At 35.7% G+C, this 15,398-nt stretch overlaps 2 protein-coding genes across 6 annotated transcripts in view; one reads left to right on the forward strand and one right to left on the reverse strand.

Moving 5' to 3' along the window:
- Positions 1-11,104, forward strand: part of arhgef6 (Rac/Cdc42 guanine nucleotide exchange factor (GEF) 6) — a 38,852-nt gene extending 27,748 nt beyond the window's left edge. Inside the window, exons 13-23 of one of the 5 annotated variants that reach the window (XM_082177491.1) lie at positions 336-482; positions 1,334-1,420; positions 1,543-1,624; positions 2,869-2,984; positions 3,095-3,274; positions 3,683-3,703; positions 6,614-6,707; positions 6,909-6,995; positions 7,100-7,235; positions 8,025-8,079; positions 8,172-11,104. In XM_082177491.1, coding sequence (XP_082033617.1) covers positions 336-482; positions 1,334-1,420; positions 1,543-1,624; positions 2,869-2,984; positions 3,095-3,274; positions 3,683-3,703; positions 6,614-6,707; positions 6,909-6,995; positions 7,100-7,235; positions 8,025-8,079; positions 8,172-8,294 — 1,128 coding nt within the window. In that variant the 3' untranslated portion in view covers positions 8,295-11,104. The other 4 variants (XM_082177493.1, XM_082177492.1, XM_082177494.1 and 1 more) reach the window with 4 other exon arrangements.
- Positions 11,105-11,855: 751 nt separating this feature from the next.
- cd40lg (CD40 ligand) lies at positions 11,856-15,241 on the reverse strand. Its single transcript, XM_082177503.1, has 5 exons — positions 14,928-15,241; positions 13,304-13,450; positions 13,136-13,157; positions 12,822-12,896; positions 11,856-12,666 (listed from the first exon to the last, which is right to left on the reverse strand). Exons 1-5 carry the CDS (start codon positions 15,102-15,104, stop codon positions 12,281-12,283), a joined length of 807 nt encoding a protein of 268 aa, XP_082033629.1. The 5' UTR covers positions 15,105-15,241; the 3' UTR covers positions 11,856-12,280.
- Between the last annotated feature and the right edge of the window lie 157 nt (positions 15,242-15,398).

The following is a 15,398-nucleotide window of genomic DNA, read 5'->3' on the forward strand; positions in this document are numbered from 1 at the left end:
ACTTTTGAACGGTGTTGTGTGTGTGTGTATTCTGGATGTCAAACAATTCATTACGTTATTGAGACATTTATCAGAGAATTATTAACAAAATGTTTCATAGTTTAGTGCTATTTAATCGCAGATGGTAACTCATTTTAGACTGGGTGTGACTCGGTCTTAATGTTTGACTATTACACAATGCTTTTTTGAATCAGTCATATTTTCAGTATGTGTTTTCCCTGACATGCAACATATGAAATGAAATGAAATGAAATGAAATGAAATGTATCATGCAACATATGAAATGTATCCCATTCATTCTTGTTTCACTGAATTGATCTGTTTGTGTTTTTCAGACTCAGTGTCAAGATCTGCGAAAAAGAAAGAACCTAGAGTTGCAGATCTTGTCAGAGCCGGTGCGGGGCTGGGAGGGGGACAGCATGAAGTCACTGGGTCAGGTGGTCTACATGTCACAGGTCCACATGCAGAGCAGTTCAAATGAGGTAAGGAAGAGGGTGAGAACTAGGAAATAACAGTGGGGTATCTAAACCCGACCTGTTGCTTTCACAGCAGCGTGGTTATATCACTGTTTATTTTGTGCAAAATGCTATTGGTGTAAATGTTATTGGTTTTGGTCATGTTTGCACCATTTCAAAATAAACTATGAAGTGGCTGGAGTGATTATTTTGTCAAGATTAATTGAAGTGTTGTGCAAAACAAGGTTAAACATCATGGCCTTTTAGACAAAATGGTCAGAGCCACACCCATTTTTTGCTTCATGTAACTTGTTAGCTAATGAATGGAAAATATTGAAATGTCAACAGCTTAAATCCTCCTGCAAAGTTTTGCATCTGTGGTCATCTGCATGCATTGTCAACTTGAACCTCAGCCCCCGCTGATTCTGGTTAATGGAAACAGTGGTGTTTGAGGGGTCTGATAGAGGCCCCTAATAACATCAGAAAAGGGCTAAGCTGAAGGAAAAATAGTGGGATGTTGAAAGAATTTACTTACTAAAGTCATTAGAAATGATTTCCCTCCCATTCTTTTCATTGTATTCCCTTTCTCTTTCTCTCTTTTGCTTAGCTGAAATTTATCATGGTTTGCTAGAAATAAGGTACGATATTTGTTGATCGTGAGTAATCAATGTAGCAAAAAATAGAGCCGTTCACCAATCCAAAAGTGTGTGTAACATAGAGACATTTGATGTTTGTGTTTGTTTGCTGTAAAGGTGCCGTAATGCCATACACCTGCATCTGTGCCATGAACAATGTGATTGTTTTAAGTAGTGGTAATAATTAATGTAATTTGTGCAGATGTTCTGAATGTAATATAATGTACATTTGATTTTTTCTAGGAAAAAGAAGAGAAATACTTCATGCTGTTTCCTAATGTGTTAGTCATGCTGTCTGCCAGCCCAAGAATGAGTGGTTTCATTTACCAGGTGAGTTTTTTTTCTTTTCTTTTTTTTTTTTCTGTTGTGTTCATCCAGGTACATAATCAGCATCTGTTATTTATGAAAAAGTAAAGCGCAGTGCACTCATTTGTCTCACTCTCGTCTCATAGGGGCGTCTGCCACTGACAGGAACCACTGTAACCAAACACATAGAAGATGCAGACACAGGCCATTATGCCTTTGAGATCACAGGTTTGTTTCAGTCCATGTAAACAGTTTTAGTGAGGTCTCTTCTTTTTTTTTTTTAGAGGTCACAGAGCAGTATACTCTCAACTGTGTCATTATTGCTGCTTTTTTCATTGCCGCTTGTCTCTTGATCTGTTTTTATAACAAGGCAGCAATATAGTTAAATCTAACAAGTAATGAGCATGTGCAGGTGACTTCTTATAGGAATAGTTCACCCAAAAATAAATAGTGTCTTCATTTGCTCACCTTCATGTCTTTCCAAACATTACAACAAGGATGCATTAAATTAATCAAAAGTAAATGCATATGAGCCACAAGTTGTCAGTCATTTATTTGAGTCCTTAATACGGTTATGTTCTCACACAGTACGGTTATTTACAGTAGTGACAACTGCTTTCTATAACCAAGCTTGCACCGGTAAATTTTCAGGACTCACAACCACATTCTCGGAAAACTTGTGCTGTGTGAACGGAACCGGACTGGACAACTTGTTGTCTGTCAGTCATACAGTGCGAGAGAGCCACTCTGTGCTACACAAACGTGCTTCGACCGTGTGTTGCGGGTTTTAATGTGTGGTTTTGGTAATTTCCAGCGATGGAGATAAGGACTGAGTGTCATCTGAAGGTTTTATATCCAGTCTGTTTTTGCGGCTCTATTGTCGTGTCAAAAGTGATAAGACTCCCAATGCATGTTTAAACAGATAGACATTTCGAAACTCACTTCTGTACGTAAATGCTAATCCTAAAGTCTGACAGTGTGAGCGTAGCCATATGTTACAAAAAAGAAGATACATAAAAGAATCCTGAAAAAATGTATTGCAGTTTCCACAAAAATTTTAAGCAGCACAACTGTTTTCAACATTGATGATAATAAATGTTGCTTGAGCAGCAAATCAGTTTATTAGAATGATTTCTGAAGGATCATGTGACACTGAAGACTGGAATAATGATGCTGAAAATTCAGCTTTGCTTTACAGAAATAAATTACACTTTAAAATATTTGATGATAGTATACTAATGTTTTACTGTATTTTTGATTAAATCAATTTAGCCAGCATAAGAGACTTCACTAAAAAAAACTTGAACATTTGACAGAGCCCAGACTTTTGAACAGTAGTGGATATTTGTATTTTTTAATTGGAACTTTCCAAACAAAACTTATGTAATGTAAAGAAGCACGTGTTTAAACAGTTTATCTTGTTCTCATTGTATCCTCCCTTTGGCTGATGTGTTTTTGGTTGTGTTTTTTAGGGGGGACAATAGATCGCACCATGGTGTTCTGTAGTAGTTCACAGGAGCAGCTGGAGTGGTTAGAACATCTTCATGCTTACACCAAGGAAGGAAGTCCAGTTGGAACAATGTTGAAGGTAATAAGAACCCATTGTCAATGTTTTCTCTTTTTTTAAATATTTTTTTTTTACATCACTCCCAATGATGTGTTCCTACAGGTGAACCGTTATTTTCTTGTGTTTTGCAGAGTGTTGATGGTAAGCCTCCAACCATGTCTGGTACTTCTTCCCACCACTTGCACGGTTTCGGTACCCCTGTGGCTAACCGAGGCCCCCTCGAACCCCCCAAAGTCACCAAGCCCTGGTCCTTAAGCTGCCTGAGACCAGCGCCACCCCTCAAGCCCTCCGCTGCGCTAGGCTATAAAGAGGTACGCTGTCTGGAAAATAGTCATAAGAGATCTTGAGTGGGAGCGTAATTTACCTCTGTGCATTCTTGGTGGTCCTAACAGGAAACCGATGCATTCAAAACTACTCTGACTGTAAGTTTGCAAGCCACCGTTATTCTCTTTACCTCAAGTTGCGGTGGAGGTGTTATCTCAGATTTAAGTGGAATGTTTAGCGGTCTTTGAGCTGGATATTAGCTAATGCTACCCAAAGCCCACTCGAACTTCTCTCTGCAACGGGTGTTAGCGACTGATGAATGCATGTGAAATCTTCTGTTTCTTTGCAACAATTAATGTTCACCTCTCACTGATCTTTCCATCATATTCCTATCAGGCTGTTCTTTTATTCTCATACACATCTTCATTCTCTCTCTCCATTTTCTGCTTCTTTAGAGGATGTCTTATATCCTGAAGGTAAGAGTAGATGTGAATCTGTATGTTTTTTGTGTGTGTACATGTGTGTGGTCGTGTCTGTGTGCTTGCCTAGCACTGGTGTTGCACGCTGTATCCATGCTTTTCTGTTTTTTTTTTCTCTTTCGTTCTGTGGCAAGCCACTCATTTCCGGTGTCTTTTTGCTTGCCTTGTATCTTCTCCTCCCTATGCAATGATCTTTGCTCAAGTTGCATTTATTTATCATTTATGATCTTTGCTATGTTGTATTTAATTATTAGTTGGAAGGAAGTTCAGATACAACGGCACAATGTTGGCAGGCAGTAAACAATGTGTACTGAAACATATCCTGCCTTTCAACCTTCAAAGCTCATCTTATTTAATCAATATACCCACAACCCCAAACAAACCCTTTCCTGCATGAATAAATGGCTTATGTTGAGATGTTTCATACGGTATATAGGAAAGTAGGGCTGTAAAAAAATGTAAATCACATTTAAACGCATTAATTGCATGAAATGTAATTAATCAAATGAAAATGAAAAGACACACACAGAGATTACATAACTTGTTGCAGACAATACTGAAATGCCTTTAGAAGTCAATGTATTGCTTGTTTTATTTCCATTCCATGCTATTCTTTTTTAATTGTTTGTCTATGTAAACATTCACTAGATATATATATATATATATATATATATGTCTATATATGTCTTTGGCCATTGCTCCTTCTGCTTCCTTGCCATTAAAGCCACATTTTTAAGCTTCCATGTCAATTTAAAAACTGTAAAATGTGCATCTCAAGACCACTGCATTGGTCCAGTCCTACACCAGTCCAGTTGTTCAAAAAGCAAGATTGTTCTTCAGCAAACAACACTTTACTCATATCAAGCTGCTTGCTCTCGACAAGTGTGGTAGCTGACTAGCAAAAACATGGTTTCTATTTGGTGGTACTTGACGCTTCAGTTGAGTCAGAGTCCTCATCATGCAATGTACATGCAAGATGCGGCTCAATTAGATGCTTTTTTTAATCACTTTTACAGCAGCGTGGTTTTACAGCAAATTTTTAACGAAATTATGTGTGTGTGTGTGTATATATGTATATGTATGTGTGTGTGTGTATATATATATATATATATATATATATATATATATATATATAAAATATGGTATAATGTGAAGATCTTTCCCATTTTTAGATTCTAACTAGATTTATTGTTAAATTTATTAATTGAAGATTTATAGAAAAGGGTAGAGATTCATATTGGAAAAACATAACAGCACATATAAATTGGTTCCATATTTGGTGATACTAGTCTAATAACCTGCAGCAGTGTTCCAGTGAAAAAAATAAACAATCGGGATAGTGAATTGTCTTGCAGACTATCTCGAGTGATTTCGAGGGGATTTAGGCATAGATTAGCTGTTGCCACGGTTACAGAAGGGTTAGAAAACATCACTTTAACATGTAATAAAATATGGACCTAAGCTCATACATTATATTGCTTCCCACAAATATGAGAATTCAAGTCGATGAAAAGCTTTCTCAGTGACAGATGATAATACATCTGAAGATCCAGTAGTGTATTGGCAGAATTTAGAAAATAACCTGTATACCTGTGCAATAAACCTGTGAAGTGCAGTTTAATAAGGGACTGGTGCAATTTATTGAGTGATTGAAGCCTCAAGAGAATTTATGTTGATGGTAAGTTTAATTTAGATTTTCAAAAGAATCAGTATCTGCCATTTAGTTGTTCATAGAAATGGTAAAATGACTCATAATACCTAGTTATGGTGAGGTTTAAGGGCACTGCTCTTGTCAACATAAGAAGGAATATTATTTTCCAATCATGCTGCATGATTCTGTTTTATGTCCCGGTATTCTGAGCAACAAGTACCGCATTGCATAATGGCAATTTGTTGGGTGTAGATGACTTTTCCTAAACCAGGCCTTGCTGCTAGTTGTCATGTCATTTTACAAACTAAATATTTTTCTTAATATTTTATCTAGGTTAGGGTTAGCATTGTTCGAAAATCATTCGAGAGACCGAGCACTTCAGTCACCTTTTTCTGTATCTCAGGACCGTAATGTATTGTTTATGCATTGTATACCAGTTCGCTAATATTTTCCACTTTCACTTCTGTTGGTATTGATTCATCAGTTATGAACATTACTGTAAACTGTGAACATGTGCATGCTTCTCTTCAGATATTTCCACCATTTACTTTCACTTTATGTATGAGTAAAGCATACAAACAGAAAACGCCATTCAGCGTGAAGCATGCCTAGTGTATACTGTATGTGCATATTTCTTAATAGAAAAGTCTTATCATTATTAGTCAATCAACTTTCAATCTAACTTTTATACTTCTGCTGTTTGACAGCTTCTTGCTAAAGCTGTGACTAAACTGAATAGTTGTCAGTGACAAAGTTTTAAAGTTAAACCCTCAAAAAAATATGCATCAACACGTTCCTAAAATCATATTTATTAAAGCTGTCATCATATCATTGGCAGGCAAAAAAAGGTTAGTCTTTAAATAAATTGTCCTTCAGACAATTTAATGAAGTTGGTTAAAATAACTTCATTTAGATGACTCACTCCGAGGTGTTAGCATTTGAGAAATAAGTGGCGGCAGCCCAGTGACACTGCTGTAACAAAGTCATCAAATGACAGACTAAAATAATTAGATCACAAACAGACAGAAGGGTCGTTCTACTGCGAATGGTTTTTATTCATGAGTCCCTGATAATTTGCTCTTAAATTATTCTGAATGGCGTCATAACTTATGTAAGGTACCATTTATTGGTCTAATTTCTTAGCATCCTCGCTCTGGATTTGAAAACAAATTAAGCTCTGCTAGCTGCAGTTTTAGTGGTTTTATTCAGAGCTCAACAGATGCTGTTACTTCATTAACACCAGACTGTTTCCTCAGGACTCTAGTAAAAGCCCCAGACCAATCAAGAAGTTCCTCCCAAAGAGAAAAACGGAGAGAAAACCATCAGATGATGAGTTGCTGATTAGAAAAAGTAGGTATATTAAAATGATAAATAAAAATCATGTAGTTCCCTATCTAATGTAACAAAAATGGTCCCGTAGTGGAAGAATTAAAGGTTTTGAAATCTCACAAGCAGCTTTGCCAACTTATCTTTTAGCATGTACAAACAAATAGAAATACATAATGTATTGGTGGTTTGTCCCTCTGAAATTGTTGTTTCCGTGACTGACAGGCACAGTAGCTCTAGAGGAGGATGCCCAGATCCTTAAAGTGATTGAGGCCTATTGCACCGGAGCCAGTCTCCACCAATCCACCACAGGTTAGACCTGCCTGTTATATGTACTGTATAATTAAGCTACTGATATTTTAATAACGCTAATATAGTTTAATAGTTTAATTAAAAGCTTTGATTTATTCACACAGCTGTGCGTAAGGAGTGCATCCCCCAGGTCCTGCTTCCAGAAGAAGAGAAGATCATTGTTGAGGAGATCAAAAGCAATGGCCAGACGATCATAGAGGAGAAGTATGTTCAGTTGTCTGATAACAGAATTACTCAAAGGTGATCTTGTTCTCTAATCAGTATTAAGTCCATTTAAGAAAATGCTTAGATTTTGTTTTTTTTATTTTTGTAGTGACCTAGAAATAGTGCAGAATTGAGGGTTAAAGGTAGGGTTGGTCATTTTTGAAGAGGCTAGTAATAGCGAACTAGCTTTGAAAGCATATGATCCCACCCTCCCTTCAGAGCGTCTCTAAAGCCACACCTCCTCAAAAACACATGAACATCAGTCGGGTTTCCTTCTCTTCCATCCAAATTACGGTAGTTATGGCGTGAACGCAGCATAAGCTCAATGTTTAAGATCAGGAGGAAGTGTAAAAGGTGGCTGATGTTTCAGTGGCTTACATCTACCTAACTCTGTATAGCATGAAACAAACGGATGATGTGTGATGTCAGTTCAATCAGGGTGCGCAGAGGTCTGAAAATGCATACATTGACAGGCAGGTAGGACATTGTATCATTGCATTAGGACCGAATGCAATGATTGGACGAACAATTTATGGTCCTGTGCCTTCCATAGATGATATATATACATATAAATACATTTAGACCTCTTAACTTAGAGATTACTATCAGAATGTGAAGAGAATTTCAACCAGAATAACACAAAATAATTCTGGAACAAATGACCTACCTTGCCTCAAAGGAATAAACTTTTAACCCAAATTTTTTCAATCGTTACTCAGGTCTTGACTTTTGATTCTTACTATATATGTGCTTTATTTCCACTTTGAAATGTTTTGATTTTCTTTGAATATTTTAAAGAATATTTTTTAACGTATTGTTTTCCAGAAGTCTTGTTGATGCGGTTTATGCTTTGAAAGATGAAGTCCATGAATTAAAAAAGGTAAGATTTGTGGTTATTGTAATCTTATTTTGGCCTGAACTATAACTATTGTTATGCCGTAATATTCTGATGCTGTGTGTTTGTAAATGTAGGAGAATAAATGGATGAAGCAGTGCCTGGAAGAGGAACAGAAGTCCCGTAAGGAGCTGGAGCGTGTAGTCAAGAAGTTGGCCAAGCAAAAGAATGACTGTTCCTGGGAGGATGGAGGTCACTAAAGAACACTCTGGACGCTCGCCTGTTTCCCCTTGCCGTGCGCATGTATGTGTTTCTGTGTCTGTGTTTGTCCTCACAATTTTGTTTTTATGTGTTTTTCCATCACGTTACACACTGAACATTACTTTTGGAAAGTCACCATGTTGGGGATTTTTAGCCATTTTTCATCAAAAGGACAAGATCCAATGAGAATATCGACTCTGTTTTTGTCGCCATATGGAAGAATATCACTGGGTGGTTTGCTTCACGCTCCTGTGAAGTGACTTCTGAGAACAAAACTGCAACTGTTCTAGAAAACCAAGTGGACTGCTTATTTAGAAAGTATTAGGTGATTGTTAAACTTCAGATAACTGTCGGATTCCAGTCCTCATCTGTTCCATTTTTTTGCCCTTCCGGTTCATTCAAGTACTCCAAAAAGAAACATCACAGAAAAGATGATGGGATCTCTTGTTTTTGAACTGAACAAATATCTGCCTCACTTTGACTGTTACTGGTCATGGACAAGAGAAATCCAATGACATTCAGCCCATTAAACAGCATTCCAACTCAAGCCGCTATTGCACAAGTGAATATATTCTGTTAATGGTGCTGGAGAAGATATTTGTGGTTGAACATTATAGTACTCCATCGTATCCACAAGTATTGCTCTTTTCAGTCCTATTTCTGCTTTTATAATGTGAAAATGGTTGTTGCTTGAGGTAGCTTCTAGGTTGCTTGAGGTAGTTCTTCTGTGAACAAGATTGAAATTTGTGGTTTCACCTGATTGACATGAGATGCCCTACTTGCCATCTTGAAATGAGTTTGGTTTTTCCTTTTAGTTTGATGGTTTTGAATTAAATTCCTGTAATATGTCATTGAACTGTAGGTTTAGATTCAGTGTATTCCCATTCGAACGTGTTCCCCAGACAGTCACTCACATCAGCATGGGTGCACAGTGCTTCTGATAATCATCACTAGTGTAAAGCTATCAGGGATATAGTTGTCAGAAATAGTCAAGTTTATAATACATCATATAATGTATGTATATCATATATACTTGCATACAGTATAAATATGTATATAATATAGATACTATGGCAAAAAGAACCATATCAACTTTTTTAATGATAAAAATACAGTAGGAAATTTGGTTACACTTTACAATAAGGTTTCATTTGTTGACATGGACTAAGAATGAACAATATTTCTACAGCATTTAGTAATCTTAGGTAATGTTAATTTATATTTACTAATACATTAATAAAATCAAAAGTTGAATCTGTTATCATTAGTTAATGCACTGTGAACTGAACTGATATGAACAAACAATAAACGGTTGTATTTTTTTTTTTTAAGGTTAAAAAAATACTGTAACATGTATTGCGTATTGTTATTTAATGTCAGTGAATACAATAACTAATGAGACCTTATTGTAAAGTGTTACTAGAAATTTCAACCTCCTTTTTCAGAGGCTTAAAACTATTTCATAATATGTCTTAAACCAAAAAAAAAAAGTATTTTTGTGGATTTGATACTATGGGCCCTTTTAGGACTCGAAAACCGAGTGTACTTAGAAACATATGGTACTTTAGGCACTGATATTTGTTCCTTGCTTATCATATCTTGGAGGCTCATATTTGAATGAGAAACAAATGTGGTTGGAACCCAGTTTTAATAGATTTTCCCCCCTAGCAAACCTCTCCCTGTCAGCAAGTGCACTGGAGGTACAGTGCAATACATTTCTTACTCATTCCTACTCCGTCATGTGTGGCATTCATGGTACAGATTTTTTTTCCCTGAACTTTTGCCAGATTAACTGTAACAAGTTAAACATGGAATGAATGAGTTACATGGCCACTTACACAAATGGCCCTGTCTGGAGTGCTAAACCTTTCAATGAATCATTGCCGATCATAACCGTGACTAATGCTTTCTATCGCTTTGGATTGGAGGGACGATCTCCGTTTTAAGCGGTGGAGAAGTGCAAACAAAATGCTGTAAAGATGAGCAAAACTTGGGTGGGGAGTTTTTTCTTTTTCTTTTTAAACCCACTAGCGGTCACCTCCGGAACATTGCTGTGGCAGTTCAATGCAATATGCGACTGGTTACAATTGCTGTGCATTCATTCAAGAGCCAGTTTTTCTCTTGGAAGAAGTATTCTGTATAATATATTCTTCCAATTAGGCAATAAGATGTGCTCTAAGGTGCACAAATATAATTATGTTACTGTGGTACTGTGCAAGTCTGTTTCATGTTTGTGTGCGTGTTTGTTTTCCAGCAATTAACCTTGCATGCCATGTGTTACACATAGCCTTAAATATTATTTTAAAGTGTTAACCCTGATTGTATTGTTGTTGTTGTTGTTATGGAAATGGTTTTAAAATACGTGTCCGAAGTTGAGACATCTGCAGTGGTAAATGTGATATTCATGTGTGTATTATGTGGAACAGATTGAAGTGGTCAGTAGGTTATGTGAGTATGCATAGTACCATGTGGAAACTTGCTATTTGCTAGAGGTGGCTACTGATATCAATTGAAAGGAACTTCACTTTGTCCTCGTAATGTCATGAATGTGTCAGGAAAGAAAAATGAATAGCACTTTCAGGAGATCATAAATGATGGATGAAGAATGTTGTCCACGTCAGTTTCCTCTATTAAAAGTGCCCATGTCTGCAGAACACAAGTTTTATTTTTTGCGGAGCTGATCTATGCAATATAAGTGCTTATACATCTATATATATATAATTTTTTTTTCTAGTGCTTGTGTTTTTAATGTTGTCATCATTTCAATAAGGAATTGTTTTAATAAAAATAACATCATGTTAATAAGCTATATATGTGAATTTTTTTTATTTTATCCTTTTAAACATGAGGAAATTCTACCTTGTTGTGAAATGTGGACGACTATGTGTGTCGTATGTGTGATGTAGTGGCTTTTTTGCTATAGGGACGGTAAATGTACAAGCTGGAGTGAGCGAAGTAGGCTGACAACTTCCTGTTAGCAGAGGCTTCCGCGTGGCTCTGAAATGAGCACACGTTTGTCACCTAAAACTCACTGTTTCCATGGAGGAGGGTGGAATGCTGTAAAATAGGCACAGCAGTATCAGCTCATGGTTATCAAATTGAAGGTAAAAACAGAACTAGTAGGCTTCAGTGCACTCCCTTCTCTTCAACCTCTTCCTACACATCAGTTTCCAAAATCTGAGAATAGAGCTTCTCTCAACCTGTAGACATAGATGCCTGCTATAGGAAACAATTGACCTATTGGAAACATTGATGATTGATAATATTCAAAATCTTCGCTGGGGTTACTGGGGGAATTGTGTGGTAGTGGACTTTGTGGCTTTCTTGTTATTCAGAGTTACAACATATAATCTGAATGAAACCCATATATATAATTTATGTTCCAAATCCCTTCTTTCTTTTTCTTAAAAAAAAAAAAGAGAAAATTGGTATAAAATGGTTCACTACAAATATTTTTTAGAATATGTAGTGTCAGCAGGAACAGATAAAAAAATAAATAAAAATAAAAAGTTTGGTTTTAGAATGTAAGAATTTAACATCAAGTATAATTTTGTCAAGCGTATACCTAAATAAATATATTTTATTATTAATTCAATAGTTTATAAAAAAATAAAAAAAGAGGAGCAAATAGTAAAAAGTGAAACTGTATAAGCAATAAATATTTCATACAAACACTGCCACTAGTGGTTTGAAAACATTCATGGTATTCTTATCGAATTATATTTGCAATGAACAATATAGCTGTAAGGAAATTCCAGGATTTTCCCATATTCAGAAAGATTTACGTGATTTCCTTGTTTGTCCTGAATTTGGATTGTGGTTTGACGTCAATGAGGAGAGGTGCACCCTGGAGCTGAGATCTTTCAGATGCCACGCACATCACTGTATAATTATCCATTTAAATATAGTGCATTGATCCAGTCAATTCCCTCGCTGTCTCGTATCATCCATCTTCCCCTTGACCGGTTCAGCTCCAGAGTGTTCTTTACCGTAATTTGAATAATCCAAAGCTGCAGGAGTCCCTGTTCACCAAGGATTTGTTTGTTACTGTGACATAGAGCTGTTGGTCTTTCTGTAGTTGGAACACCCCCCCCAGGGAGGCTGTGCACATTGCTGTGCTGCTGTTGTTCAAGCTGCAAAAACCCTTGAGTAGCTCCGTGTCTTCTTTTTTCGTGGGTTCTGTGATCTTTATGGCTTGCTTTAATGCACTTTTAGGTTGTTTGGAGAAGGTGACTTGGGAATAGACGAAATAGATTCCAGGTTTTTGAATGATCAACATGTCACTTTTGCCGCTGAGCTGTACCTCCTGTAACATTGAATGCTCTGGATCCCAAAGAAGCTTGTTTGACCTCACGGACTCTGAACTCTTGTCTGTTGGTGTTAAAAAAAGTAAAATTCCATTATCATCACACATTCGCTTGTCTTAAACCCTTATTTAATGTTTTGGTTTAATAGCAACTAAATGAGTCTTGAATTGAATATATTGTATAATAGACTGAAAAGGTAATGTGTGTTCTTCTATTCACCTTTATGTTCGATCAAAAGAACCATGTGTGCAGCCGGTCCATTCGGCCCATTCATCCCTCCAGTTAATCTAGACACTGCAGAATAATTACACAACAGTAAGGTCTCAAGAATGACATAAAAATAGCATATCAAAATTAGAATGACACAAAATTGCTTGCTAAATATTAGAAGCAAACCTTTTTATGTAGTGAAAAAGTTTTGTTTTTTGGACCAACATACAGAAAACCATGCTAACCCAAATGGCAACAGAAAAAAAATAAGTATTTAAAAATCCATTGTGCAGTATTTTATAGATACTGTTTATAATGCTTACCTTTATTATTTCCTTGTGAAACCTTTGGGATGAATAAAAAGTATATTATTGATACGTACAAAGTAATGATACTTAATATTTTCATGTTATTACTTTTATGCTTAATGATTCACATGTACATCTCGGATTATCGAAAGCATGACTTAAACGTATGACATAAATGTATACCTTTTCTATGACCTCTTTATACATTTCCATCAGTTTTCTACATTCTTCCACTGAGTCTTCTCCCAATTTGTCTTTCACACAGTCATTTATCAGCAGCTTCATCATGTCTTCAATATTGACTTCATGATTACTCCCATGGGACTGCAGCTGATGAAGGAAAAAGACAAACCATTTGTTTCCATTAATGCTTAAAGAATTTTTGCTAAATATGAACAGCACCAAAAAGAAACATCTTATCACAGTGTTATAAAGCACATTAAAACCACTGTGTGACTAAGACAATGATTTTCAGGGGGTTGAGAGAATGTTAACTGAATTTCTGTTTTTATAAAGGAATTAGTCTAAATTATCTGCAATCATCCGGATCATTATCAGATGTAATTTTGCACAGCACAGTTAAAAAAAAACATCAATTATTGGTGATTGAAAGCAATATATCTTTACTTTTGTACTTGGAGTTTCTAATCAATTTAATTCTGTTGTTGTTTAATAATTGCTGGTAATATGTGGTAATAATCATGTGAATTGTTATTGAGTCACTCCTTTGGCATATAACTCATACAATGAGATTGCATAATAGCTTCCTCTCGACACCGAAATGTTGGTTTTTGTTGCATTTGTTTCTTTGATGCACAGCATGCTGCCTTGCTCATCAAACCACACAACCCAGGAAATAGACCATTGAGAACAGGCCTTTTAGTCTTTTCAGTCTGTTTCTGTTTATTCTCAGAGAAAATAATCAAGATTTCACCTCTGTGTTTCTCTCATGGTCGTAAATAATTAGCACATCATTACAGGCTTCATAATATTTTTTTGTAAATCTGTTTAGTACCATTCTGACAATTTTCTTATACATTTTTCTTTTGAGTGAATGAGCTAACATTTCAAAATGCACACATTGTTATCTGTCTCTAAAATAAATTACCTTAAATCCCTAAATTTAACTGTATAATATATATATATATATATATATATATATATTTTTTTTTTTTGTCAATAAATATTTCTAAAGAAATGGTTTTATATATATATATATATATATATATATATATATATATTTTTTTTTTTTTGTAAATAAATATTTATATATATATATATATATATATATATATATATATATATATAATTTAAAACCATTTCTTTAGAAATATTTATTGACAAAAATCTGTTAGGTCAAAGACAGAATGTTTTTCATGTTGCAAAGACAATGACCTTTGAGCAAAAAAATCTGTGGCCTCATCACTGTAAAAAAAAATTACATCCCCAAGTCAAAAATTTCTAGTGACTGATAACATCTAAATTTTTCAATTAGTCTGACGTATTATTTCTCATTGAGCCAATGTTAACAGACTATTGCAACAAGAATTGCACTTGGGCCAATTAAATAATTTAGATGTAACCAGTCACTAGAAAATTATGACTTGGAGAGGTTAGACATTTTTTACAGTGATGGAATCCATGTGTAGATATATATATATATATATATATATATATATATATATATAATATCATATGAACATGACCTTACATTTCACAACATTTAATTAGTTTCTTCCTACCATTTTACCTGGGAATAAATACAAATGAGAGAGCAAAGAGTCACATAAAGAAGAGCAGCTCTTACCATGTTGAGTTTCGTGAACATGTACAGGAAGCCTCCGAAGGTCAGCATCATTAACATCAGTAGCATCAATGACAAAATCTTGACCAAAGGTGTATTTCCCACTGGCTGGGGTTTGCTGTACCTTGCCCGTGGAGGCACCGGTGGGGGGTTGTAGCTACTGTGAAAGGTGTTTATCATGATGAAGAGAGGACGAGTTGACGAGAAGAGACGTGTACTCCAGTGGCACCCATGCAGTTCTGAAGAGCTGCTCTGAATGCAATTGAGCTCATTTGAATGTGACTTCCTGATGTCACCTTTTCAGATGGGCTGAGACTAACGGGGTATGTTTGTACGCAATTTGGCGTAAATAAGCAAGGCACGGATTCCATGAGGCCACAGATTTTTTTTTTGCTCAAAGGTCATTGTCTTTGCAGATTCAACATTCTGTCTTTGGCCTAACAGATTTTTGGTTTTCAGAAATGGTTTTAAATA

Source organism: Leuciscus leuciscus (genome assembly GCF_965113295.1).
Source record: "Leuciscus leuciscus genome assembly, chromosome: 8".
NCBI lineage: Eukaryota > Metazoa > Chordata > Actinopteri > Cypriniformes > Leuciscidae > Leuciscus > Leuciscus leuciscus.